The sequence below is a fragment of the Anomaloglossus baeobatrachus genome, chromosome 1 (genome assembly GCF_048569485.1).
Source record: "Anomaloglossus baeobatrachus isolate aAnoBae1 chromosome 1, aAnoBae1.hap1, whole genome shotgun sequence".
NCBI classification, from domain to species: Eukaryota; Metazoa; Chordata; class Amphibia; order Anura; family Aromobatidae; genus Anomaloglossus; species Anomaloglossus baeobatrachus.
The window spans coordinates 710855839-710882653 of NC_134353.1; the positions used below are offsets into that span (position 1 = coordinate 710855839).

The following is a 26815-nucleotide window of genomic DNA, read 5'->3' on the forward strand; positions in this document are numbered from 1 at the left end:
ATGACGTGCGTACCTGTGTACGTTGTCACCGCCTCAGACGCCGAGTTTAGAAGTCCTGGCACTACAGGTCACGCGCACTATGAAGCCGGGTGTAAGCGTTCTGGCTTCAGAGAGGTCTAGTGCGCATGACCAGAAGTACCTGGCATTCTAATCATGTGCACTGATCCTAAACCCAGTGTCTGAAGCAATGACAACAGACACATGTACGCGCATCACCGCCGATGATACTGGATATTGAATAGAATGTTAGCATACCTCTATGGGTGTGCTAACTTGCTAAGAGGGTGGACTAGTCGGGGGGAAAAACTCCCTTGCAATTAGTCCCTGCACTCATTAGCATATCATTAATGATTTTTAGAAATACTTTTATTAAAGATTTTTTTATGTATGCTAATAGATGCAGGGATAGTTAGGCAGGGATTAGAAATATGCATCCAGAGCTGCTCGTGGTTCTGGGTGCATATTGGACCTGACAGGTTCCCCTTTAATTTCTTCTCGATATGTCTGTAATGTAGATCAGGTATATTAAAATACTTACCAGTTGCGATCTTACCCAGGAACCAGCATTGTTCCTTTCCTTTTCTAGATAACATGAGTGCTCCTAATCTTTGTGCGAGTCTGCATCTTTCCCAGAAGATGATGGCTGAATTACTCAGGCATCATATGCCTCTAACAGCCACAGGTAGAGCAAAGCCAAACATTGCGCCAAATTTGTAGTGTAATTATCTGGCACAAAGTTAGCAAATTAATTAGTATTGTACTCTGGGATTAGACAGTCTAAAAATGAACCAAATGTATCAAACAGTTTGCTGTTTATTGATATTTGGGCCATCATAGCCCCATAAACTTTACATTGTCTGGCTATGAGCCCACAATGTCTTTTTAAAGCTGATTCTGTCACATTCCTTCATTATTTTTGCTTAAAAAAGCTAGTAATTTCTTCATTATTCAATGGCCATAAGCACACAGTATCTATAAGACGCCTGCGCAGCCACCAGTGTTAGCTCACAAAGCCACTTCACATAAAAGTTGGTGTTTTTTTTACTGAAGTGGTCCTGCCAGTGATTTTGTCATTGTTTTCACTCCACCACCAGCTACTACATGTTCTGTTGAGAGAGGAAGTGGCTTCCTTGAGGAAGTGTCAGTGAATGGGCAGAGAGCAGGGGACAGGGGCTCGTAGACTGGCCTTCAGGCTAGGATTCCCTAGCTATCCCTTGCTGAGAGTTACCTCTGAAGGTGAGGATATCTGAGCTGCCTTCCTGTCCCTGCTCCAAACCAGCCTTGGTCTTATACCACTCCTCCCTTAATCCCAGCCCCCTTCATAAATCTGTACAAAAGACAAATGTTTTGCACAGTCCATTGTGGAGTTCCATGGGCCATCCATGTGTCAGTGTGTGTGTCATCAGTGTGCTGTCCATGTGCTAACTGTGCGACATCTGTATAGCACACGGACACCATGAACTTGTATACTTACCTGGCACCGGCGCTGCTGTCTCCAGCACTGCTGCCACACTTGCTTCCAGGTCAGCAGCCAGTGCAGTGAATGTTCATGAGGCATAATGAGCGTGACCCAGAAGCAACAGCAGCACTAGAGAATATTCATGAGGCATAATAAGTGAGACCCGGAAGTGACTGTAGCGCCGGAAACCGTTAAGTATAAAAATCCATTTAATTTCAGTGAGGTGTTCTCTGGTACATGTCACACTGATGTCACACGGATCTCATCAGTGTGTGGCCCATGTGACACCTGATGGTCAAAAACGGACATGACGCTGTGTGGAGCACACGGACACGCATGTGCTCCACATGAATACACGATCCATGTCAAACACACATATGTGTGAACAAACCCATCGAATTTAATGGGTCTACATGTGTCTGTGGAAACAGACACCACACATCCTGGAGACACGGATGTGTGAGGAGGGGGCCAGAGATAGACTAATAGGTGAAACCAAAACTCTATCTCACAGCAAGCTCACACAGAGGTATAAGACAAGAGGTAAGTTAAAGAGAAAAATATAAGAAAGGAGAAAACAAGACAATGGCTTTCTCCACAACAATACCAAGCACAAAACAACACAATCACCAGCAGGACTGGGACACAAAAGCATACAGACCAACATAGCAAAGACTATAGTTGGCGTGGGAAGACAGATTCCACCATCTTAGAAAGGGAGTAACAGTGATAGGTTTCCAACAGCATTTGATCCCAGAGGTAATCAGTAGGCCAGCAGAGTTTAACTCTTGATGGCCTGACCATTAATGAGCACACAGCTGGTCAACGCCTGAGCCTGCACATGTAACTCAGAAACACCAAAAAAAACATAGTGTAGAGTGCCAAAATCCATAGTGTGAACAGTATCTAATGCCTCCATGACACTTGCCGAGTTTTGAGCAGCAAAACTCTGTGTCACAGAAAGCCACCCAAAGAATGAGCATGATAATTCTTTAAACCACTCAAAGGTTTTCAAGCTCTGAAGCTGTTAAAAGAAGTAACAAAAGTCTGAACATGTGCAAACAAGTCTTTTTTTTTCTTAGAAATTCATGTTTGTTCTTTTTTCCAAGCCTGAAAAAAATACTATATGCACATATTCAATAGAGTAAAAAAAAAGATCTGAAAACGAAAGTGAAAAAAAATTTAACAAAAACCATGGGGAAACCCATCCTCAAACCACAGTAGCTAAAACCTTCAAAAAATGCTCAGTAAGCAACTGAACAAAAATTACACAAAAAGATTATTCAGTAAAAATATTCCAGAGTTTCCTGAAACATCTTCTCCAAGAAAATTCAATAAGTGTCACAGTCGTCTCCCTGTTTTTTAGGGACTAGTGACAGCTTTAGGACTGGAGCTTCTCATTTCCATCTGGGACTCTACATTTAAATGAAGTTTCCTTTCTTTTGAAGCTTAATGAGTTAATGTCAGTTTCAATGCCAGCAGCTCATTGCAGTGCATGTCAGCTGCAGCTGCTTTTTAGCCACGCCCCTTTAATTTTAAGTAGTGGGGCTTCCCATCAATCCTTGCTGATTATACATTCCTTTTGTATTCTGGTTGCCTTGGTGGAAGGTTTTGCTGAGGAACTCTCCTGAAGTTGCATGTTATCCTTTTTGTTGCTGTCTGCCCTGTTTGTCTTACCTACCCTTGTGTCATATTAGTGCAGCAGTAGGGCTAGTGTCCCTCACCTGCCATCGCACTAGCCAGGGCATCTACTTGGCTTCTTAGGTTCCTGCTTAGTGATGTTGAGAAGACTGCATAAGGTCTGTTTAGTAGAGTAGGGACAGCTGCAGGTGAATGCAGGAGATGTCCCATCTACTCCTCTCGCTAGCACTAGGGCTCACCATTGTGACAGTGTCCCCAGTGCCCCAGCAGCGGTCGAACCGCTCAGATCTGGGTGTGTTGTGAATGTTAGTTATGTTTTGGCTGCTGGGAGGCTCCCTCTGGTGGCCAGGAATGGTTTGGACTTGGACCAGGTGTGTTGTGCAATGGGTGTTTCCTTTGCTAACTCTATGCTTAATTAAATCCTGTAATTAACAACCTCATGTCCTAATACTTGACTACTGGCACTCCAAATAGCATAATTTATACACAATTATTGGGCATCCCTAGATGACCAAATTAAAGGAGTGACGCCATCTTCTAATAAAAAACAATCTTTATTAAACATGTATTTAAAATATTTTAGCAACAAGGTACCGTATACAAGAGAGACACAGGCAGGAAAAATATTCGAATCCCTATAATAGTAAATGGGATATTCACACCCAAAACAGGTGAGTATCTGTACTCTTACAGCCAACTATCATATATTAAATGGACCAAATGTGAATTAAATGATCTCAACTGCATTATTATCACTAATATACCAAATTTCTTCAATACAGATTTCACCCATGCATATTTTTGCCAAAGTATCATGCATTAAATGGACCCAAATACAGACTCTGCGGTTCCACCTGCGTTTTTCATCAGTAATGCACAAATTCTTAAATGCAGGGTTCCCCCATAATAAATCTGTACTCATAAGAATAAATAAATAGATAAAAGAGTCTATAGGGACCCCACAGCAGAGAAAGTGCTTACAGAAAAACGCGGTGTAGATCACCAGTGAGTACATATAGTAATATCCACAGAGCCCACACGTGTCCGTGCACACATAGGATTCAATAACAGTGAATGCAGTATACGTTCACAAAAAAGGCATAAATAGACGTTCATAATAAAGACCACATAGTCCACATAGGTCCATAATCAAATGCAAACCGCCATGAATAGGCTAACATCAAGCATATCAATATCGCAAGATTACATCACCTGAACGGGAGGTGTCCTGCCGCGGCCCTCACACTCCGACACATGTTTCGCAAATGGCTTTCTCGAGAAATAACACGCAGACCATGCCGTCCACTCTCCTTCTCCCACCTGCTCTCTCTTTCTCTACTTCTCCTCACTGCTGGTGACATATCTCCCAATCCTGGACCTCCCCAGATGGGACACTCCTCTCTACCACCCCCCTATCGCTCCACCCTTACTAGTAACTACCGCAACCTCTCCAATATAAAACCCATCCCCCTCTCACCCACTCCACCGCCCACTCTCTCTGGAGCGCTGTGGAATGCCCGTTCGGTCTGTAACAAACTGCACATCATTCACGACCTCTTTACCTCTAGCAATCTATCCTTTCTGGGCATCACTGAAACATGGCTGACACCATCCAACACTGCCTCCCCTGCTGCGCTGTGCTACGGTGGCCTTCACTTCTCCCATACTCCTCGCCCTGGCAATAGACAAGGTGGAGGAGTGGGCCTCCTTCTTTCTAACAACTGCAGCTTTAATCCAATCCCACCCTTACCCTCCCTTGTCCTGCCTTCCTTTGAAGTGCACTCTGTCCGCATCTATTCTCCTTCCAACCTCCAAGTGGCCATCATATACAGACCCCCAGGCCCTACCACTTCCTTTATCGACCAGTTCTCTGCCTGGCTTCTACACTTTCTCTCTGCTGACATTCCCACTATTATCATGGGTGACTTCAACATCCCCACTGACACCCGCCAGTCAGCAGCCTCCAAACTACTCTCCCTTGCTTCATCTTTTGGTCTATCTCAGTGGTCCACCTCTGCCACCCATAAAGATGGACACACATTAGACCTTATCTTCACCCGTCTCTGCTCTCTATCTAACCTCACTACCTCCCCTCTCCCCTTATCTGACCACCATCTATTGACCTTCTCTGCCCTGTCCTCCTCACCTGCCCCTCCTGTCCAGCACGTATCACACCCTCGCAGAAACCTCGCACACGTCGACATACATACCCTTTCTGACTCTATCCTACCACTGTCCTCCATATCTTCAGTGCACGACACAAACAGTGCCACCACTTTCTACAACGCCACTCTCACATCAGCTATTGATTCAGTTGCTCCTCTTGTGCATGGCAGAGTGAGACAAATCAATAGACAACCCTGGCACAACAGCCTCACTAAAAAACTGCGGCAAGTGTCTAGGGCTGCAGAGCGGCGCTGGAAGAAAACGCACTCCCAGGAAGACTTCACCACATTCAAAAATGCAATTCACACATTTCGCTTGGCCCTTACCTCGGCTAAACAGGAATACTTCAGAAACCTCATATCCTCTTTAACACACAACCCCAAACAGCTCTTCAATACTTTCAACTCCCTCCTTCGCCCACCACTGCCCCCTCCAACCTCCCTCATTTCCGCAGAAGAATTTGCCACATATTTCAAAGAAAAGATCGACCAAACCAGACAAGTCTTTTCTGCTCAACCACCACAACCCCTTCATATAACAGACCACTGCTCCTCCCCCATAAACTTCCTCTCCACTATCACCGAAGAAGAGCTTGCACATCTTCTCTCAAAAGCGCACCTCACCACCTGCGCACGTGATCCCATCCCAACCCACCTCCTCCCCAACCTCACCACTATCCTAATTCCAGCCTTAACCCATCTCTTCAACCTATCTTTATCAACTGGTACCTTCCCTTCTGCCTTTAAACATGCAACAGTCACACCCATCCTAAAGAAACCTTCCCTCGACCCAACCTCTGCTGCCAGCTATCGCCCCATATCGCTACTCCCATTCGCCTCAAAACTCCTGGAACAGCACGTCCATGCTGAACTTTCCTCCCACCTCTCCTCTAACTCTCACTTTGACAACCTACAGTCCGGCTTCCGTCCACATCATTCCACTGAAACTGCCCTGACAAAAATCACAAATGACTTACTTACTGCCAAAGCTAACAACCACTTCTCTATACTCCTACTTCTAGACCTATCCTCAGCTTTTGACACTGTTGACCACTCCCTCCTACTACAGATCCTCTCTTCCCTTGGTGTCAGAGACCTCGCCCTCTCTTGGATCTCTTCATACCTCTCCAACCGCACTTTTACTGTCTCCCACTCCCACACAACCTCTTCATCCCGTCCTCTCTCTGTTGGTGTCCCTCAAGGCTCTGTCCTGGGACCATTACTTTTTTCTATCTATACATTTGGCCTGGGACAACTCATAAAGTCCCATGGCTTCCAGTACCACCTATATGCCGATGACACTCAGATCTACCTCTCTGGTCCAGATGTCACTTCTCTGCTGTCCAGAATCCCAGAGTGCCTATCTGCTATATCTTCCTTCTTCTCCTCTCGCTTCCTAAAGCTCAATGTGGCCAAAACTGAGCTGATCATCTTTCCTCCATCTCCCCTACACTCTCTACCTGATCTATCTATTACAATAAATAACATCACGCTCTCCCCAGCACCCAAAGTTCGGTGCCTCGGAGTGACCTTTGACTCTGCCTTGTCCTTCATACCACACATTCAATCCCTCACCACCTCCTGTCGTCTTCAACTCAAAAATATTTCCAGAATCCGTCCCTTCATCAATTCTCAATCTACAAAAATGCTAGTGCATGCTCTCATAATCTCCCGCCTCGACTACTGCAACATCCTCCTATGTGGTCTCCCTGCTAACACGCTCGCCCCTCTCCAGTCCATCCTTAATGCTGCTGCCCGACTGATCCACCTCTCGCCTCACTACCACCCCGCTTCTCCTCTCTGCATGTCCCTTCACTGGCTCCCAATCTTCCATCGTATCCAATTCAAACTACTAATACTGACTTACAAAGCCATCCACAAATTGTCTCCTCCATATATCTCTGAACTAATCTCTCGCTACACTCCAAAACGTAATCTCCGGTCCTCCCAAGATCTCCTTCTATCCTCCTCTCTCATTCGCTCCTCATGCAACCGTCTCCAAGACTTCTCCCTACTAGATTATCTACTACACTTGCAAACTTCAAACGGAACCTAAAGACTCATCTGTTCAGAAATGCCTATAACCTTGAATGACCTCACTGCCCCACCACCGTGCGGAGCCGCCGCCCCACCACCGTGCGGAGCCGCCGCCCCACCACCGTGCGGAGCCGCCGCCCCACCACCGTGCGGAGCCGCCGCCCCACCACCGTGCGGAGCCGCCGCCCCACCACCGTGCGGAGCCGCCGCCCCACCACCGTGCGGAGCCGCCGCCCCACCACCGTGCGGAGCTGCCGCCCCACCACCGTGCGGAGCTGCCGCCCCACCACCGTGCGGAGCTGCCGCCCCACCTACACCCCACCTACTGTCTCCTCCCCATAATCCTATAGAATGTAAGCCCGCAAGGGCAGGGCCCTCTTCCCTCTGTACTAGTCTGTCTACTGTAACTTGTACATGTATTTTGTATGTAACCCCCTTCTCATGTACAGCACCATGGAATCAATGGTGCTCTATAAATAAATAATAATAATAATAATAATTGAATCCTATGTGTGCACGGACACGTGTGGGCTCTGTGGATATTACTATATGTACTCACTGGTGATCTACACCGCGTTTTTCTGTAAGCACTTTCTCTGCTGTGGGGTCCCTATAGACTCTTTTATCTATTTATTTATTCTTATGAGTACAGATTTATTATGGGGGAACCCTGCATTTAAGAATTTGTGCATTACTGATGAAAAACGCAGGTGGAACCGCAGAGTCTGTATTTGGGTCCATTTAATGCATGATACTTTGGCAAAAATATGCATGGGTGAAATCTGTATTGAAGAAATTTGGTATATTAGTGATAATAATGCAGTTGAGATCATTTAATTCACATTTGGGCCATTTAATATATGATAGTTGGCTGTAAGAGTACAGATACTCACCTGTTTTGGGTGTGAATATCCCATTTACTATTATAGGGATTCGAATATTTTTCCTGCCTGTGTCTCTCTTGTATACGGTACCTTGTTGCTAAAATATTTTAAATACATGTTTAATAAAGATTGTTTTTTATTAGAAGATGGCGTCACTCCTTTAATTTGGTCATCTAGGGATGCCCAATAAATGTGTATAAATTAATTAAATCCTGGTCTGATAGCAGGCTGTGCCGGATGTCAGTTGTTCTTTGTATCACCAGCCTGCTTCATTCTGCTCCACACCACATCTACCCCAGATAAGTGCTTGCTCTTTATTTATTGTTTGGTTACATAGTTACATAGTTACTTAGGTTGAAAAAAGACCTAGGTCCATCTAGTTCAACCTTCCTCCACCAGTTCTACATTTAGTCACTAAGTCATTTATAACCAACAATGTTTTGTGTACTGAGGAAATCATCCAGCCCTTTTTTAAAAGCTGTTATAGTATCTGCCATTACTACCTCTTGTGGTAGGGCATTCCACAGTCTGACTGCTCTAACTGTAAAGAACCCTTTCCTATTTAGCTGTTGGAATCATTTTTCTTCCACTCGCAGTGAGTGCCTCCTGGTCCTTAGTACTGTCTTTGGAAGAAATAAGTCATGTGCCAGTCCTTTATATTGACCACACATGTATTTATACATATAAATGAGATCTCCTCTGAGATCCTCTGAGATCTCCTCTTTTGCTCTTATCTGGGTTTGTCTTTTGCTGTGGTTGTTTTCAGTTTATTTGCATGCAGGGATTTTTCCCCTCAGTTGCTTGGCTGGGGAACTCCCTGCAGTTCTGTTTGGAGTATAGCTCCTTTGGGTCCATATGTTTGTGACTTGTTGAATTTGTTATGATTCTTGTTTTCTGTTCATTGGTATGACAAGAGCACCTGGTATAGGACGGAGTTCAGATCGTGCGATCTGAGGGCCTTTTTGTACTATCAGGAATTTGGAATTTTGCAGGGTTTTTCTCTGGCCACCATCAGCCCCTTTCCTGTCCTTTCCTATTTTAGTCAGTGGGGGCCTCACCATCAGCCCCTTTCCTGTCCTTTCCTATTTTAGTCAGTGGGGGCCTCACCTTTTGCTAATCCTGTCATCTATCTGTGTATTGTGTTTTCCCTATATCACCGCAGTCTTTGAATGTAGGGGACTTGCTATTCTTGTCTATTTTCTGAGGCAGAGAGTTATTCATCTTTCCTTCCTTTAGGATAGATAGTTCTCCGGCTGGGTTCGCGGTGCACAGGATGTTAGTTCACCCCTCGGCTACTTCTAGTGTTGATGGTTAGTAAGGGGATGGCGGCCAGATTAGTTGCCAATGCTCTTGTCACCTTTTACCAATGATTTGTGGTGGTCTTCCATGGTTCCGGATCATAACACGGGATAACACTTATGGCTTGAGGGTCTCCAGACCCGGGGGCTCGGGGTCACTCTAAAACGTGATGGGTGATTATTTGCAGGGGATTAGATAGTTATAGCTTGTGACGCCACCTGTGGTGTGCGGTGATAGGGAGTACCACCGCTGCCGTTGGGAGTACCCGGGTTGATGGAGTGGGGCAGCCAGATGACGTTACCCTCCACGGGTAGGAGATGGCCCCGTGACTCTGGATGGTGGTATGGATTGCAGGAGGAGCGCAGGCTCGCTGCTAGCAAGGGCTGATTAGGTACTCACTCAGAAGGAAAGCAGACGCTGACAACGTGGTAAACCAAGTCTCTGGGTGCCGCAGCCCTCTTGTGGGAGCTCGTCTGGGTCCCATCCCCTGCAGCACTGTCTGATGGTCCGGAGCCTGCCTCCGTGCACAGAATTTTAGAAGTGTCCAAGTGGCCCATAAGCTTGAAGCTGTCCAGGCCCCGCTCCCTACTATGGGTAGCAGAGGAGCTTGCTTTCAAGAGCTCACACTTGGGATTTCAGTGGGCTGCTTTGTTTGGAAAGCCCTATCCCCCTCATTGCGCTAGTGCCACCGATCTCTGAGCTTCATGGGGACAGTCCATAAAGGCCCTATCCTCTGCAGGTTAATTGCCGGGTTGCTTGAAGCCTCTCCCTGACCTAGGGTCCAATACCCCGACGTGCTTTTGGTCCCAGACCAGCTATTGCCCAGCTGCTGGCCGTCCTCCTAGACTAAGCCAGGCACCCGGTCCCAATATCCCGCGACCGGGTCTCTGACTCCTCCTGGACCAGACCACCATCTGCAACCCAATCTACTTCTCCCCTGGGACTTCCAACTCCCAGCTTCCTCGAGCTCCTCACTGCTTGAGGGCTACCACTGAACTGACTTGTCACCTCCCACCTCCCTGCCTGACCCCTAGGTGGGCAGCCCTATTCCAGCTTAGCAGCCCACTAGTGTGCCTGACAGGGTGTGGTGCGAGGTGTGATTGAGATTTTTGGATGCTGATGGAGGCAGTGCTGCAAGTTGGGAACCCAGAACCAAGAGGGGTTGAGTCCTGCACTGGGAGATAAAGAGCGTGCAGTACCTGTGACGACCTGACTAGCCCAGGGGCGTCACAGATAGATAGATAATAGGTAGATAGATAGATGATAGGTAGATAGATAGATGATAGGTAGATATTAAATAGCTATAATATTAAATTAAATAGATACTTAGCAAAACCACACCCAAAAGTGGTAAGTTTGGGACATGTGCTATATTTTACCTTGGTAAGAAAGCTGAGATGATACCAACTAGGATATATTTTCTCAGAAAAAACTGGTTTCTTTTTCATGGGGTTTCTGAAAAAAATGGCTTCATTGTATCATCCCTAAAGTCAGTATTCTGCTTCTAATTATCATTATTACATTTCTTATTCTCATTACAGAGTATGATGATCGAGAGCTGTGGAAGAAAGGTCCTGCTGCTTGGCAGTTATGGATTCATGGCTACTATGCTGGGTGGTCTCACAGCCACTCTGTCACTTCAGGCAAGAAAAAATATTTTTATGTCCATCTGTCAAACTGTTCCCCGTCCCAATCCCAATGTATAAAAAATAACTTAAGTACAGTGAAAAAATGTATATTATCTCTCCACTCCAGGGCTGGAGTCATTGGATCCCATATTGCAGTGCAGTGCTGATTTTCTTGTTCATCTTTTTCTATGGAATGGGTCCAGGTATTTATTCATTTCTCTTGTGAAAAATGTAAATTATTCAGATGATGCCAGTTTTTGTCCAGTAAGCTGAGCTATATATACAACTTAGCCGTTCTAGGTATCTAATCTTGAACAAGCCTCATTAAATGTCTTTTTTTGTCAATTTTCATATTGATTTGCTCGTGTGAGCAATTGTAAATGATAATTGATCAATTTAGGGTAGGGTCAGAATTATCAGTCAGTGCACAGCTCTGGTTAGACCTCTACCTCAAAGCTGTAAAATAGATTGTACAGCAATGTATGTAAATTGGTTCATTTTTGTTTATGGCTGCGCAGTTGTCTATAAACAATAAGTAATCCATTTGTATTAGTGATGAGTATAGTTGAGCGGACTTCCAATAATCCGGGTCCGGCGGATCCGTCGCGGGTTGGTAAAGAAGTCCGGATCCGATCTGGAATCCGGACCTATGTATGTCAATGGGGAGCGGATCCGGGACACGAGAGAAGAGAGAGAGAGAGAAGAGAGCGAGAGAGAGACAGAGAAGAGAGAGAGAGAGATCAATGAAAATGCTAAAGTTTTGTGCACATGTTGCATTTTTTTCCCTTACAGATTTTTTGCTAAAATAAATCTGCAACATGTCAATTCTTTCAGCGGTTTTGCAGCATTTTTCTACCCCAGAATGCATAGAAAACGCATTAAAAAAGTGCATCAAAAATGCTTGTCAAAAAGGCGCATTCTTTCTGCCAAGAGATGCGGATTTGGTGCATAAATGTCTGCAACCAAATACTCAGCGTGTGCACACAGCTTTACAGGAGGGCAGGAAAAAATGCCATCAGTATATTTTGCAACAATAAGATTGCAAAGGTCTTGAGACAGCTCACTGGTTTTTCCCATCATGAGATGTTTTTTGTGGGGTCAACTTGGTAATGAGACCTTTTTACAGGCCATCAGTTGAACCAGCTGATATTATTTTTCACTAAGTGGCAGGAGTACTTTCTAATTACTGATAGATTTCAGCTGGTGTCATGACTTCCATGGCTTTTTCCACCTCTTTTTCTTCATATGTTCAATGCTTTTCATCAACTGTGTTATTTTTCATTATTACCGATTCTTAAGTTATGAACATTTATGGTTTGATTTTTTTGACTCTGAGGATTGGATGGTTTCTTACCAGCGTCTATTGATAAATTCATGCCAATAGCAATATATTTACTTAGAAAATTGGTGACATGTTCATTTCTTATGTCACTCGCTGTATATATCTTTCTATATATATCACCCCTGTTCACATTTTACTTATACTACCAATATCAGTCAAAACTTTAATTGCAGCAGCTCCCACCTGATACACCAATCAGCACCCACATTACAGAGGAGGAGGAGCTTTTCTGTTCTACTTCCTGTGCTACCTGTAGTCTCAGCAACTTCCTCTTCCTAAAAAAATACCCCTCTGGTTTTGCTATCAACCACATAAGACAATGAAGGTCAATGGAAAAAATATTCAGTCAGAAACTGTTTTGTCATCTGACACCACCACAGCAAGTTTCCTCCTCCAGTGGTAAATACAGTCATGCCAGTAATTGCGCTCAAAATTAAAATTGCTTTCTACAGATTAATTCAGCTGACTCCAAGACCCATGGGAGGAAAACCATGAAAAATTATATAATGGAAAATATTTTTTTTTTCATATTTTTTTCTCCGCTTTAAGATAGGAACCCTTGTTGTTAAGTCTCACTTGGTCAGAGAGATCCTTAAAGTCCCTGGTCCAGAAGAGAAACTATAATACAGCATGGGAGGCTGGGTGTCTCAGTATGAACAATGGAGGTTGTAGTGGCTGGACGGCAACAGGTGGGGTAGAATTGGAACCAGAAGTCTCGATAAGCAGAGTTGAAGTAACAAGAATTGGTGCAGCGGATTTGTAGTCCTAAAGGGAATTGAGTTGTTAGATTCAGCAATGAAGAAGTGATGTGCACAGTTACACAGGATTTCTAGGGCAAGACTGGACCAGCGATGAGGTAGAGATAACTGAACAAAATTGCAGAATTCAGTATCACAAAGTCCAATGGTGAGCTGACCTACAGTATAGCATCGTACCCAACAATATAACAGAGCTGAATTAGTCACCAAATCCAAAGAAGAACTTACCAACTGTACAACATTGTACCCAATGATGTAGCAGAGATGAGTTTATCACAAGTCCAAGACAGAGATGTCCAGCAGTGAAGCAGAGTACCTATACAACTACTTGATTACTATGGTGGAAAACTGACTCTGAGCCTGCCTCGAAGGCCTGGGGGATGTCAAAGATGTGCCATGAGCTGCCGTGGCATTCTAATGGACGGAGGAAAACAAGAGATGGTGGGAGGAAGAGGGAGCCCAGTGCTGGATCCAATATATTTATGGCTCGCTTTCAACCTTGGTAAGAATTAGACAATGCCCTAACAATATGGACTTCTACTATTAACAGCTAAAATATCTAGAAACTAGACATCCTCTCTCAACTTATGCTCAACTTAGACATTTGGACGTAGTATGTACGTTACATTAATATTATATAAGTGTAATAAGTGCTTAAACCTCTTTTATTTCCTTTGTAATGTAATTGAATATCACTCCAATTAGCTGTTTCTCGATTTTCTTTATATTGGTGATATGTTGAATTCTATCTATGACATTCCTGACTTTTTTTTTTTTTTTAACTCAACAGGAACATTAACTCTTGCAATAGTTATAGAAATATGCAGTCACTCTTCCCGTGCCGCAGTTTTTGTAATCATTACTTGCCTCAACTGGACTGGGCTCTATGTGATAGGGATGGTATTTCCCTACGTGGAGGTGAGTATGCACTTTTTAGATTTCACACTACTTCATTCATAACTATTGAGTTTAATAGGATAATGAAAATGAGGGTCAATACTCCACACTGCAGGTTCAGGTAAATGTGTATGCCCTTTAATTGGAAGGTGTAGTAAAAAAAAAAATCAATAACTGAAAAAATGTAAAATATTAATGTTTTAATGTTTTGTTTAATTATTATTTGTTTTTAATTGAGAAAAATGTAAAAAAAAATAAAGTTTGATATTTTCCACTCTTAAACCCTAGGGAGAGCAGCTGCTGAAATCCTACTTTAGAGCTACTGTAGAACTAGCTCACATTACAACTGCAGTAAAAGTGGTCAGAATCTGCTCTCCTGTGTGTGATGTCACAGCTCCCCCTCCCAATCTGGGTGTTTCCAAAAAGATTAGAGAGAATGAAGTTTAGGTTCACAGTGAAGTGTCACTAAGGACAGCTGGCATAATGCCCCACTGCATCCCATGCTCCACTGCATCCCGCACCGCACTGCATCCCGCACCCCCTTAAACTGTGCTGCCGGCTGGATCCGAGTTCCAAGATGACATGAGGCGAGGAAGGGTGATCCGCAGCCTGAGCGGCACTGCACTTCAGATGTCATGCCGCAATCACCGCTTCCAGCCACATGCACTCACCTCAGAGCTGCGCCTCCCAGCAGACTGTCCTGCCAGCCTGGTGTCTGTTCCTCTCATTAGCGATCACATCACAGAGCAGCAAGGAGAGGAGGCCCTAGGTGAGTACACACAGGGAGGGGGGATGAGCAAAGAGGGAGGGAGGGTGAGCAGAGGGAGGGTGAGGGGGGTGAGCGGCGGAGTGGGGGATGGGCGGCAGTGGAGGGGGGGTGAGCGGAGGGGGAGGGGGGTGAGCGGAGGGGTGGGGAGCAGCACACCAGTTTCAGTTACAGTGCAATCACCGCTGCCCGGCACCGACGAATGACAGGGGAAAAGTGCAGCCCACAGCATACACTGTGAGCTCCACAAACATGGCGGCAATCTACTCCCTCTGTTGTGAGCTGGACAGTCCATGAGAAATGCTAGTTTTCAGCAGACACTGTCACTGAGAATAGGGTCGGAGCCCGTCTATCAGAATCAATGCACAGTGGGCTGCCATAAAGGAGGTGAGTAACTGGTTACACACAGCAGATCCAAGATGGCAGCCCCCAGTGTTTCAGTAAAAATAGAATTATATAAAAACTAAATAAACAGTGAGTTTAATTTTGTATTAAAAATACTTGATTCCATAATCACTATTATTAATACAAAAATAAAAAAAAAAGCGACACCTTGCCTTTAATTAGTTTGTCAAAGGCCTTGCTTAGATTAGTCTGTATCTTTATACCCTCCTCATTACTGAAAATATAATATCAAGAAGAAATAGTCTTTTAATTATGGAAATCACAGGATGGATAAACACGTTACTGATATGGAAATGCTGCAAAATTGGAAACAATATTTAAAAACATATTGTGGATTTAATAGTCCTCAAGTATTGACGCCACACGCAGAAATATATGCACTCACACATCTTGGCTGCAATTAATGAGATTTTTAATGGTTGTTTGAGGGATGGTTTGCTACACTGAAATCACTTGGACACACAAATCATCAAGATCTATTGCTGGCAGCTCCCCTTACAATTGCCGACCAGTTACATCCCAGATGTGCTCAATGGAAGACTTGTCTGGAGACACTGCAGGCCATGGTAACACTTTTTAAGCCACACATGTTTAGACTGCTCCCATTAGTACAAGCAACTCTCCACCTGACGGTTGATAATCGGCACCTGGGATACTTTGGAGAAATAGCCGTACCACTGGTTCCCAATATCAATGTAATGTCGAGCTGTTAGTGTACTGAGAATGAAGGCTAGAGGAGTCCAGCTACTGTACATTATGCCAAACCACATCATTATCCCTCTTCACAATGTCGTCCATGTGGTCTCAAGACCACTTTATGGCTATCATTGTGTCTATGATAAAAGCGGTACTCATTGTTGAAGATAATCTCCTTCAAAGTCTTAACTCGTTCCCGTTATTAGACGTACTTGTGCATCCTATTTTGCAGTGCGTTCCCTCAAATGGACGTATTGGTATGTCTTGGTGATCTTGCCCCAACACAGAAGCTATGGCTGTACAATCATCTCCAGGAGCTCGGCTTAAGTAATAGTTGAGCTCCAGCTGTTATATCCATGGCTGGTGCCCCCACTGCCCCTGAATGTTTAACCTTCTAAATGCTGCTATCGCTAGCAATCACAGAATTTAGAGAGAGAAACCATGACACAGTCACGAGGGCTTGATGGTTGCCATAACAGCAGAAGGTCAAATAGTGACCTCCTGATCTGTCAGTTATGGTGGCCTATTAGACTATGCCAACAGCATGGTCTAAAAGGCATTCTGCCACTGTCACACTAACATGTTTAATGACGCATGACGTAATGTCCATTGCCATGCATTAAACCAGTCATTAGACTAATAAAAGTTAAAGTTCTACAGAGGGACTAAGCAAAAAAGAAAACTTTTTTTTTAATTGTAGAAAATATTTTATAAAACCCACAAAAAAAAGAACAAAAAGTAAAATTTAGTATGCCATTAAATACAAATATTTAGGCAATAACAAAAGTAAACAAAAAAATACAAATATTTCATGCTTCTGTGTCCTGAACAGCTCAATCTATAATGCTGTCATATATTAGTTAACTCTTTCAGTGAACACAGTACAAATGATGTAACTTTTAGGTATTTTTGTCACATGTGTGCTCCCTAAAAAAACTGGTTCTGGAAGTGTTATTGGAAAAATGAGAAATTGGTGATAAACGTTTAACCCTTCCTGACAAGAAAAATTATGTTTCAAAATATGATGCTGATGTAAAGTAGATATTTGGCACATGTTATTTATTAACTATTCTGCATAGTATAACTAACTTGTTTAAGGACATAAAGATGGAAAGCTTGAAAATGGCTACATTTTTAAATTCTTTGCTAAATTTTTATTATTTTCCTAAATAAACTCAAATCATATTGACCAAAAATAACCACTAATATAAAGTACAACGTCCCAAAAAAACAAACAAAAACAAAACAGGCTAAGAACCACTGAAATATATTGAAGCCTTCCAGAGTTATTACCACATAAAATGACACTAGTCAGAATTGAAAAAATTAGCCTGTCAGGAAGGTGAAAACAGGCTTGGGGCTGAAGGGGTTAAAATTACCAAACACTGAAATCAATTGAATACAAATCCTATCTAGAAAGAACTAAAGGGAGGATGTTGGGAGTAGTAGTCGCTAATGGCGCAGGGGCGCGATGTTGAGAGCGCCGACAGTGATGGACCAGCACAGAGGGTGCAGTTCAAGTTCTTTTACTCACTGAAAACACACCGCCGTTGGAGTGCCAGGCTGCGCTGTGATGGGCTTCAGCCGATCCCGGATACTTTCGAGGTCGAGGCCGGTGTTTCCTTCTGTGCGTCACCTTCGACAGTTTCCCTCCACCACAGCTCCTGGGCCGTGGAACGGGTCACGGGTGCCTTTCGCACTCCCTGCGTACCATGGGATTCCCCTTCTTCCTAAGAACCCGGGTTGAGCCTTCAACTCCAGACCATGGGCCCCTGAATATTCGTGTCCATGCTTGCTTGTCTGTTCCTGAGTCCGACTCGACTTGGACACTGTCTGGTGCTCACTCCCCGCTGCTGGTGCTTGCTGCACCTGCCGGAGACTGCCTGTATGTGTGTCAGATGGCTTCTAACTCTCCTGTTGGTGCCCCGCCTCCCGGGTTCCTGAACTAGTGGGCAATAGGTCCCATGCCCCGTGATGGCCACCCTCCCACCTACCCTAGCCCAGTCCCAGTGGAAGAGCTCCTGTGTTATGTCATGGATGAGTGTATTGTTGGTGGTTTACCGGTGCCGACCTCCTCCATATCCGATATGAATACTGCACTTTGGGTGAGGTGCAGTACCCTGTGGCGTCTGAAGCCACAGGAGCGCCACACAAAGGCCTTCTGATGGTTTGTGTAGACACTTTTTGAGTCCTCAGACTCGGTATGTGGTGACCAATATCACTGTCATGCGATGTTTGGCTCTGCACGCACTTGGTGACACGGTGACGTTGGACTCTGTTCACACTGACAAGCAACCTGATGATTCAGAGTTGTACAGCTAATGCTGGGCATTGGCTGATTTTCAGCCCAGCAGGAGTTAATTTCTGCAAACTGGTGAGGGGGAACTAGGTGTTCTGTAGTTATAATTTTGCGTGGTGTGGAAGTTCCCCTGTTGTGCGTTTACTTCCTTCCTTTTTGTTTATTCCCCATTACACATATTTTCTCTCCTTTGTCTTTGTATATGAGTTTCATTCTCCCTTGTCTGTGTCATATCCATGGGGTTTTGTTACTGTGTCTTCGACCCGCCCCAAGGGTGGGGGAGAGGGGGGAGTAAGATCAGGGTTCGGAAAGGAGTCAGGGTCACACTGGGGGCTCAGACCTGGCTACCATCAAGCCTACCTCTGAGATAAGGGACAGTGCAGGGTCTCAAGTCTGAAAGTCATCCTAGAAGCCCCTGTTCTGTCATTATATACCCTGTGACAATCACTTGCAGTACAGAATGGATATAACATGTAACCAGTGATAAGGCCATTTTTCCAAAGTGACCCAGGAGCTATTTTTCAACACAAAAACACCAGAACACATGTTACGTATGTTAGGGAAAGCTGGATGTATGGCCTAAATGTGATACCATTGCCTGCAGTGTCTCCGGACTTATCTCATACTTGATACTCAACAAATCGAGATGTTTTGAAAATTTCATTTTTTTTTCTACTTGCATTCCATTAGCATATCTACTCATTCTGTGATTTATTAATAATAATAATAATAATAATTATTATTATTAATTTATATTCATTCCGCAGTGCTTTACATACATTGGCAACACTGTCCCCATTGGGGCTCACAATCTAAATTCCCTTTCTTTATGTCTTTGGAGTGTGGGAGGAAACCAGAGAATCCGGAGGAAACATACAAAACACGGGGAGAACATAAAAAAACTCCTTGCAGATGTTGCCATTGGGGGGAAATTGAACCCAGGACCCCAGCGCTGCAAGGTTGTAGTGCTGACCACTGAGCCACTGTGCTTCCCATTTACATACAGTCCTGACCAAAAGTGTTAGCATTCTTGAAATTGTTACAGAAAATGAAGTATATCTCTTATAAAATTATTGCATTTACACATTTTGTTGTACACATGTGAATTTCCTTTCTGGGTATTGGGACAATACAAAAAAATAGAGGAAAAAAAGCCAAATTGGACATAATGTCACACAAAACTCCAAAAATGGGCTGGATAAAATTGTTGGCACCCTCAACTCAATATTTGGTTGCACACTCTTTGGAATAAATAACTGCAATTAATCTCTTCCTATAACCATTAACAAACTTCTTACACCTCTGGAATTTTTAACCACTCTGCTTTTGGAAACTGCTCTCTCATATTTGAAGGGTGTCTTCTCCCAACAACAATTTTAAGACCTCTCCATGGGTTCAATGGCTTTTAGATCCAGACCCATTGCTGGACACTCCAGAACTCTCCAAGAGTTTGTTTTCATTCATTTCTGGGTGCTTCTTGATGTTTGTGTGGGTTCATTGTCCTGCTTGAAGACCCATGACCTGCAATGCAAACCCAGCTTTCTAACACTGGGCACTAAATTGCGACCCAAAATCCTTCGGTAATATTCAGATTTTATGATGCCTGGCACTCAGTCAAGTCACCCAGTGCTAGAAGCAGCAAAACAACTCCAAAACATCTTTGAACCTCCACCATATTTGCCTGTAGCTACTGTGTTCTTTTCTTTGTAATCGTCATTCTGTTTTCGGTGTACAGTAAGTAGAATTATGTGCTTTACCAAATACTCTATATTGGTCTAATATGTCCATAAGACACATTTCAAGAATGATTTTGGCTTATTTACATTTTGGCAATTTTCAATCTCCTGGATCTCCTGCCATAGCATTTAATATAATTCAAATGTCGACGGATAGTTTGCACTGACATTGTTGCACCTGAGCCTGCAGGACAGCTTGAATTTCTTTGGAACTTTATTAGGGCTGCTTATCCACCATCAGGACCAGTGTTGGACTGGGTTGTCTGGGGCCCACAGTGGCAATTGACTCTAGGAGCCCACACTACGGCTATATGCAAATATATGTTAGCCGTTATCCCCACTATAGTGGAGCGTTGACTGTAAAACACAGGAGGCTCCTGCACATCTACTGTGCACCTTAACTGGGATGTACAATTCTGGTAGTTTGCATTAAAGGGGCTCTTTGTTGAAAACAAATCATCACCAATCCACAGGTTAAGTAGGTGATAATTTATGGAAGTAGGTGATTTGTGGAATCTGACTAGTGGAAACTGCACTGATTGGAAGTATGTGGAACTTTTATCTCTGACAGGGCACTTACACCGTATTTTTCATTTTATAAGATGCACCCCAAAGTTGAAGGAGGAAAATAGGAAAAAAATAATTTTTAGTGTTAAAATGAGGGTCCATCTTATAATCCTAGTGCCTCTTATATTACCTTACCAGGGGGGAGCGGCGATGGTGGAGCCACTCAGGAAGGTGACAGGAGGCAGGGTAGGCGATGCTGCGGGCTCAGAGGAAGAGGTTACATGGCTCAAGAGGGTCAGTGTGCAGAGGGTTGGCGATACTGCGGGCTTGTGGTGTGTCATAACGGCGGGCGCCATTGATCTGCTGGCGGGTATCGGAGGAAGGAGTGTCATGGCTCAAGAGGGTAAGTGTGCAGCAGCAGCAGAGGGTTGGCGATACTGCGGGCTTGTGGGCTGTCGCAGCAATGAGTACCATTGATCTGCCGGCAGACTGTGGGCTCCATTAAGTCGCCCACAGTTGACGAGATGAACTTCAAGAAAAAGGCCGCAGAGACAGCACGTGCGCAGATAGCACTCCACGACCATTTTCTTGAAGTCCATCCCGTCAATCTGTGCACGCGCCGCCTCCACAGCTATTTTCTTGAAGCCCATTTCGTCAACTACACGAGTGAAGTCCAATTAAGATATAGGTAATTGGGAATTCTTGGCTGTTAAGAGATCATTTGAGAAATGGAGGCATTGGTTGGACGGGGCTAGGCATAAAATAACAGTCTTTACTGATCATAAAAATTTTCTGTATGTCGATGCCATTAAATGCTCGAATATTAGACAGACCCAGTGGGCCCTTATTTTTATCAGTTTGATTTCTCTGTGACATACCTCCCTGGTACTAAGAATGTTAAGAGTGATGCTTTGTCAAGTAGTTTTCTTTCAAATTTGAGGGATGAAAATCCAGTCAAAATTCTTAGTGAAAGGGGTGGTGGTAGGTGCTCTGGGGAATGATCTCAGACAGCGCATTGTGGGGGGTCTTGTTGGTGCACCAAATGGCTTGCCACCTGGTGAGCTATTTGTGCCGTCTTCGCTTCATACTGATCTGTTTAACAAAGTGCATGACTCTGTTGACCAGGCATCCTGATTCCTCTGCCATCAGGAGAGCTGTTTCCAGGTTCTTTTGATGGCACAGTGCTCGAAAGGATGTTGATGAGTATGTCCAAAAATAAAGAGTTTGCGCCAGGTCTAAAGCCTCTCTTCAAGCCCCAGCAAGGTTTCTTGTGCCTAACAAAGTTTTGTCTCAATCTTGGACACATTTGTCCATGGATTTTGTTACGGATTTGCATAATTCTGGTGGAAATACTGTAGTATGGGTGGTGGTGAACCGTTTTATCAAGATGGCTCACTTGGTTCCTCTACCAGAATTCTCTACAGCTAAAAGTTTAGTTACATTTTTTTATTCCTAAAAACATTATTTCTGATAGAGAGGTTGAGTTTATGGCTAACTTTTGGAGTAGCTTTTGCTCCAGGTAAGGAATTAAGCTTTTGTTCTCTTCAGGTTATGATCCTGAGACTAATGGTCACACGGAGAGGATGAACCAAGAATTAGAGTAATACCTAAGATGTTTTCTTTCCTCTAATCAAGAGGACTGGGACTATTTTCTTCATCTGGCTGAGTTTGCTCTCAATACCCACACCACTACTGCTACTGGTACCTTGTCTTTTTTTGTTATGAGGGTTTCATACAGTTTTTGGTATTTTTTCTAGTTTAAGGTCAGCAGTCCCAAAGGAGGAAAGGTATTTTTCTCGTTTGATTAAGCTCTTTAGAAAAGTAGAAAAAGATATTTTGATAACTTGCCATCGGACCAAGAGAACTGCAAACCGCAGATGTAGGAGGGCTGCTGTCTTTACGGTAGGAGATTTTGTGTGACTATTCGCAAAAAATCTCAATCTAAAAGTTCCATCAAGGAAATTTGCTTGTAAATTTGCCGGTCTATATAAGGTAATTAAAATCATTAACTCAATGACGGTCAAGCTCCAACTCCCGGCTGCATGGAGGATTGATACCATTCCTCCACCTCCTTCCTTCCACCATTCCTCTTCTTTTAAGAAGGGGAGTACTGTAATGCATCTGGATGCGAACCTTTGAGTCTGTGCTCTATGGTTGGCTTCTCTTTCTGCCAGAACACAACAGATATACCTTTTCTACTGGTGTTTAGATTGTGTTATCCTTAGTTTAGTTCTATTAGGGTAATGGGTATATTTATTTACTTGTTTATTTACCCAATCATCTTTCAAGTGCAGCTTTAAATATTTTCCCCCTGTTGGTATTTCCTACTGGTGATATTTTCATTTAGATGTTAAGTCATGCTGCCATTTGTTTATGCCAGTCAATGGAAGACGAGCTAGGGATCATTGCTCTGCTGTGTATGTTCTTTACTCTGCAACTACCTTCTGTATGTTTCTAGAAAGTGGGTGACATATTCTTTTAGCGGAATATAACTTTTGTTGTATTTTGTATTTCATTTGTTTTACACACTTTGGGATCAGGATCTCGGCACACCTTTCCTTCTTTTGGTAAATTACACTCTGCCCTTCGGTTCTTTAGGAGGAATGTGAAGAACTTGATCGCTGATGAGGCAGAATAGGTCCGAGTTGCCTTAGTTTAGTCTGTTATGAGGGCTACCCCAACTCGCGAAGGAACCATTAGGGATTGTGGAGTTGGGATCCCTAGCTTGTACAGGAAGTGGCAGGGTCAGTTGCAGTTTTTAGTTGCCTATTTCCAGTGTAACTTGTTACACAACCGTAACACATGCTTGCAACACCCACAATTTTAAAAAGGTGGCAACAGTTTTGTCCTGCCCATTTTTAGAGTTTTGTGCAACATTATGTCCAGTTTGCCTTTTTTTCTTTGTTTTTTTTTGTGTTGTACCAATATTCTAAAAAGGAAATAAACATGTGTAGGACAAAATATGTATAATTGCAATAATTTTCTGGGAGAAATATTTATTTTTTTTGGAACAATTTTAAGGGTGCCAACACTTTTGGCCATAACTGTAGATCCATTAGTTTTCTTTCTTGGTGCTGAAATTTCAGTGTTGACAAGTGTGTATATCTAACAGCTACTCCTCAAGGCTCCAACGTAAACAAGCGTGTTGGGCTTAACTGAATTTGAATGTTTATTTTAATTGGGATACAGGAACAATCTATCTCTCTCAGCTGTTTAAACAAAAAGGAAGCTGAAATCTACCATTCCTGCAGCAGACGTCAGGGAAGGGTGGGGAGATGTCCATACACATTTCACAGTTGGTCATGCCTGCAGACATTGCCCAGTTCGGCAGACCTTCATCTATTCATTACAGCTAGATAAAATCACAATTGATCTCCATTTGATTGTAACTGGGTAAATTGAGTTGTAGGCCTGTCCTTCATGGCTCTCACTTTATATCTCTCCTTTTCAGGCTTTTCTTGGTTATTATTGTTTCCTCATCTTTTTTGCCAATATTGTGATCTCAGGAACATTCCTGTTTTTCTTTCTTCCGGAGACAAAGGGGAAGACAATACAGCAAATCACAGCAGAATTCGACAAATTGAATTTTAAAAATAAAAAAGTACAAGAACCTATAGAGTTTTCCACAAGTCTATGAAGAACTATTGAGGACCTTGTTGCTGGGATGGATTGTGTTGCCTTTATACTCACTGTGTAGCAATATAAAAAAAAATGTGGATAGTAATTAGTAAATGTTACTATATGAACTTGCTTAAGGGGGATTTCCCAGCTCTATACACATTTCTCCAGTCACTCTATGTGACGCCAGATTACTATATTGTAACTGTATGCAATGCTCTTACTGACCCAATTTTCCCTTAATCCCAGTGCAAGTAAGCAGTCAAAAGATCAAAAATATACGATTTACATACTTGCGGTTATGTGCCGTGTGGATTCTTATCCTCTTTCAATAGAACATTGAGTAAGGCTCCTTTCACATTGCGTTTTTCCCTACGTCCACAGGTCCCGTCGGAGCATCCGTCCGAACTGCTCCTCCCAATCTCTGCAAAGCGTGGACTACGTTCGGGTGTCCGTCTGCAGAAAACGTATATGTGCAAAAATGGCATAAAACAGAGCACACTCTAAGGCCCCCTTCACACGTCCGTGAAAAACACGCACGTGTGTTACGGGCCGTTTTTCGGGTCCGTGTCCCGTTTTTGTGTCCGTTTTTATGGTCCGTGTGGCACCTGTGTGAATTGCGTATGCTAGCCGTGTTTGTGTGCAGAACGTCCGTGTGTGCGTGTGGAATTAACGTGTATGTGTACGTGTAATGTCCGTGTGTAATGTCCGTGTGTGTGATGCACAATGTCGTTTATAAATGTCGGCTGACAGCAGACAGAGTTGCGCGATGAGAATGAACTCGGGTGAACTTCACCCGACTTCATCCTCATACCGCGGCTCTGTCTGTGTCGAGTACTGATTAGCGGTCACCTGTGAAGGATTCACCGGTGACCGCTAATCCCCCGAGTGACTGAAGTTTCCCCCCCTCTCTCATACTCACCGATCCCCGATCACCGGCGCTGCACGGCATTCACACTGCTGCGGCGGCTTTTACTATTTTGAAAAAGCCGGCCGCTCATTAAACAATCTCCTATTCCCTGCTTTCCCCGCCCACCGGTGCCTATGATTGGTTACAGTGAGACACGCCCCCACGCTGAGTGACAGGTGTCACACTGCACCCAATCACAGCAGCCGGTGGGCGTGTCTATACTGTGCAGTAAAATAAATAAATAAATAATTAAAAAAAAAACGGCGTGCGGTTCCCCCCAATTTTAATGCCAGCCAGATAAAGCCATACGGCTGAAGGCTGGTATTCTCAGGATGGGGAGCTCCACGTTATGGGGAGCCCCCCACCCTAACAATATCAGTCAGCAGCCGCCCAGAATTGCCGCATACATTATATGCGACAGTTCTGGGGCTGTACCCGGCTCTTCCCGATTTGCCCTGGTGCTTTGGCAAATCGGGGTAATAAGGAGTTATTGGCAGCCCATAGCTGCCAATAAGTCCTAGATTAATCATGTCAGGCGTCTATGAGACACCCTCCATGATTAATCTGTAAGTTACAGTAAATAAACACACACCAGAAAAAATCCTTTATTAGAAATAAAAACACACACACATTCCCTGGTTCACCACTTTAATCATCCCCGAAAAAGCCCTCCATGTCCGGCGTCATCCAGGATGCTCCAGCGTCGCATCCATCGCTGCTGCATGGAGGTGACAGGAGCTGCAGAAGACACCGCCGCTCCGGTCACCTCCACGCAGCTAATGAAGACAGCCATGCGATCAGCTGAGCTGTCACAGAGGTTACCCGCTGTCACTGGATCCAGTGACAGCGGGTAACCTCTGTGACAGCTCAGCTGATCGCATGGCTGTCTTCATTAGCTGCGTGGAGGTGACCGGAGCGGCGGTGTCTTCTGCAGCTCCTGTCACCTCCATGCAGCAGCGATGGATGCGACGCTGGAGCATCCTGGATGACGCCGGACATGGAGGGCTTTTTCGGGGATGATTAAAGTGGTGAACCAGGGAATGTGTGTGTGTTTTTATTTCTAATAAAGGATTTTTTCTGGTGTGTGTTTATTTACTGTAACTTACAGATTAATCATGGAGGGTGTCTCATAGACGCCTGACATGATTAATCTAGGACTTATTGGCAGCTATGGGCTGCCAATAACTCCTTATTACCCCGATTTGCCAAAGCACCAGGGCAAATCGGGAAGAGCCGGGTACAGCCCCAGAACTGTCGCATATAATGTATGCGGCAATTCTGGGCGGCTGCTGACTGATATTGTTAGGGTGGGGGGCTCCCCATAACGTGGAGCTCCCCATCCTGAGAATACCAGCCTTCAGCCGTATGGCTTTATCTGGCTGGCATTAAAATTGGGGGGAACCGCACGCCGTTTTTTTTTAATTATTTATTTATTTTACTGCACAGTATAGACACGCCCACCGGCTGCTGTGATTGGGTGCAGTGTGACACCTGTCACTCAGCGTGGGGGCGTGTCTCACTGTAACCAATCATAGGCACCGGTGGGCGGGGAAAGCAGGGAATAGGAGATTGTTTAATGGGCGGCCGGCTTTTTCAAAATAGTAAAAGCCGCCGCAGCAGTGTGAATGCCGTGCAGCGCTGCGCCGGAGATCGGGGAACGGTAAGTATGAGAGAGGGGGGGAAACTGACCGACAGACTGTGAGAGAGGGACAGACAGACAGAGAGACCGACAGAGAGACTGACCGACGGACTGAGGGAGATTGACGGA

The 26815-nt window shown here is 44.2% G+C and overlaps 1 protein-coding gene across 1 annotated transcript in view; it reads left to right on the forward strand.

The window, feature by feature from the left end:
- LOC142298870 (solute carrier family 2, facilitated glucose transporter member 9-like) overlaps positions 1-24215 on the forward strand; it is a 57604-nt gene extending 33389 nt beyond the window's left edge. Inside the window, exons 9-12 of the mRNA XM_075341796.1 lie at positions 11027-11128; positions 11241-11316; positions 14004-14131; positions 23971-24215. Of these exons, the coding sequence (XP_075197911.1) occupies positions 11027-11128; positions 11241-11316; positions 14004-14131; positions 23971-24156 (492 nt within the window). The 3' untranslated portion in view covers positions 24157-24215. The remainder of the gene's footprint in view (positions 1-11026; positions 11129-11240; positions 11317-14003; positions 14132-23970) is intronic.
- The last annotated feature ends 2600 nt before the right edge of the window (positions 24216-26815 follow it).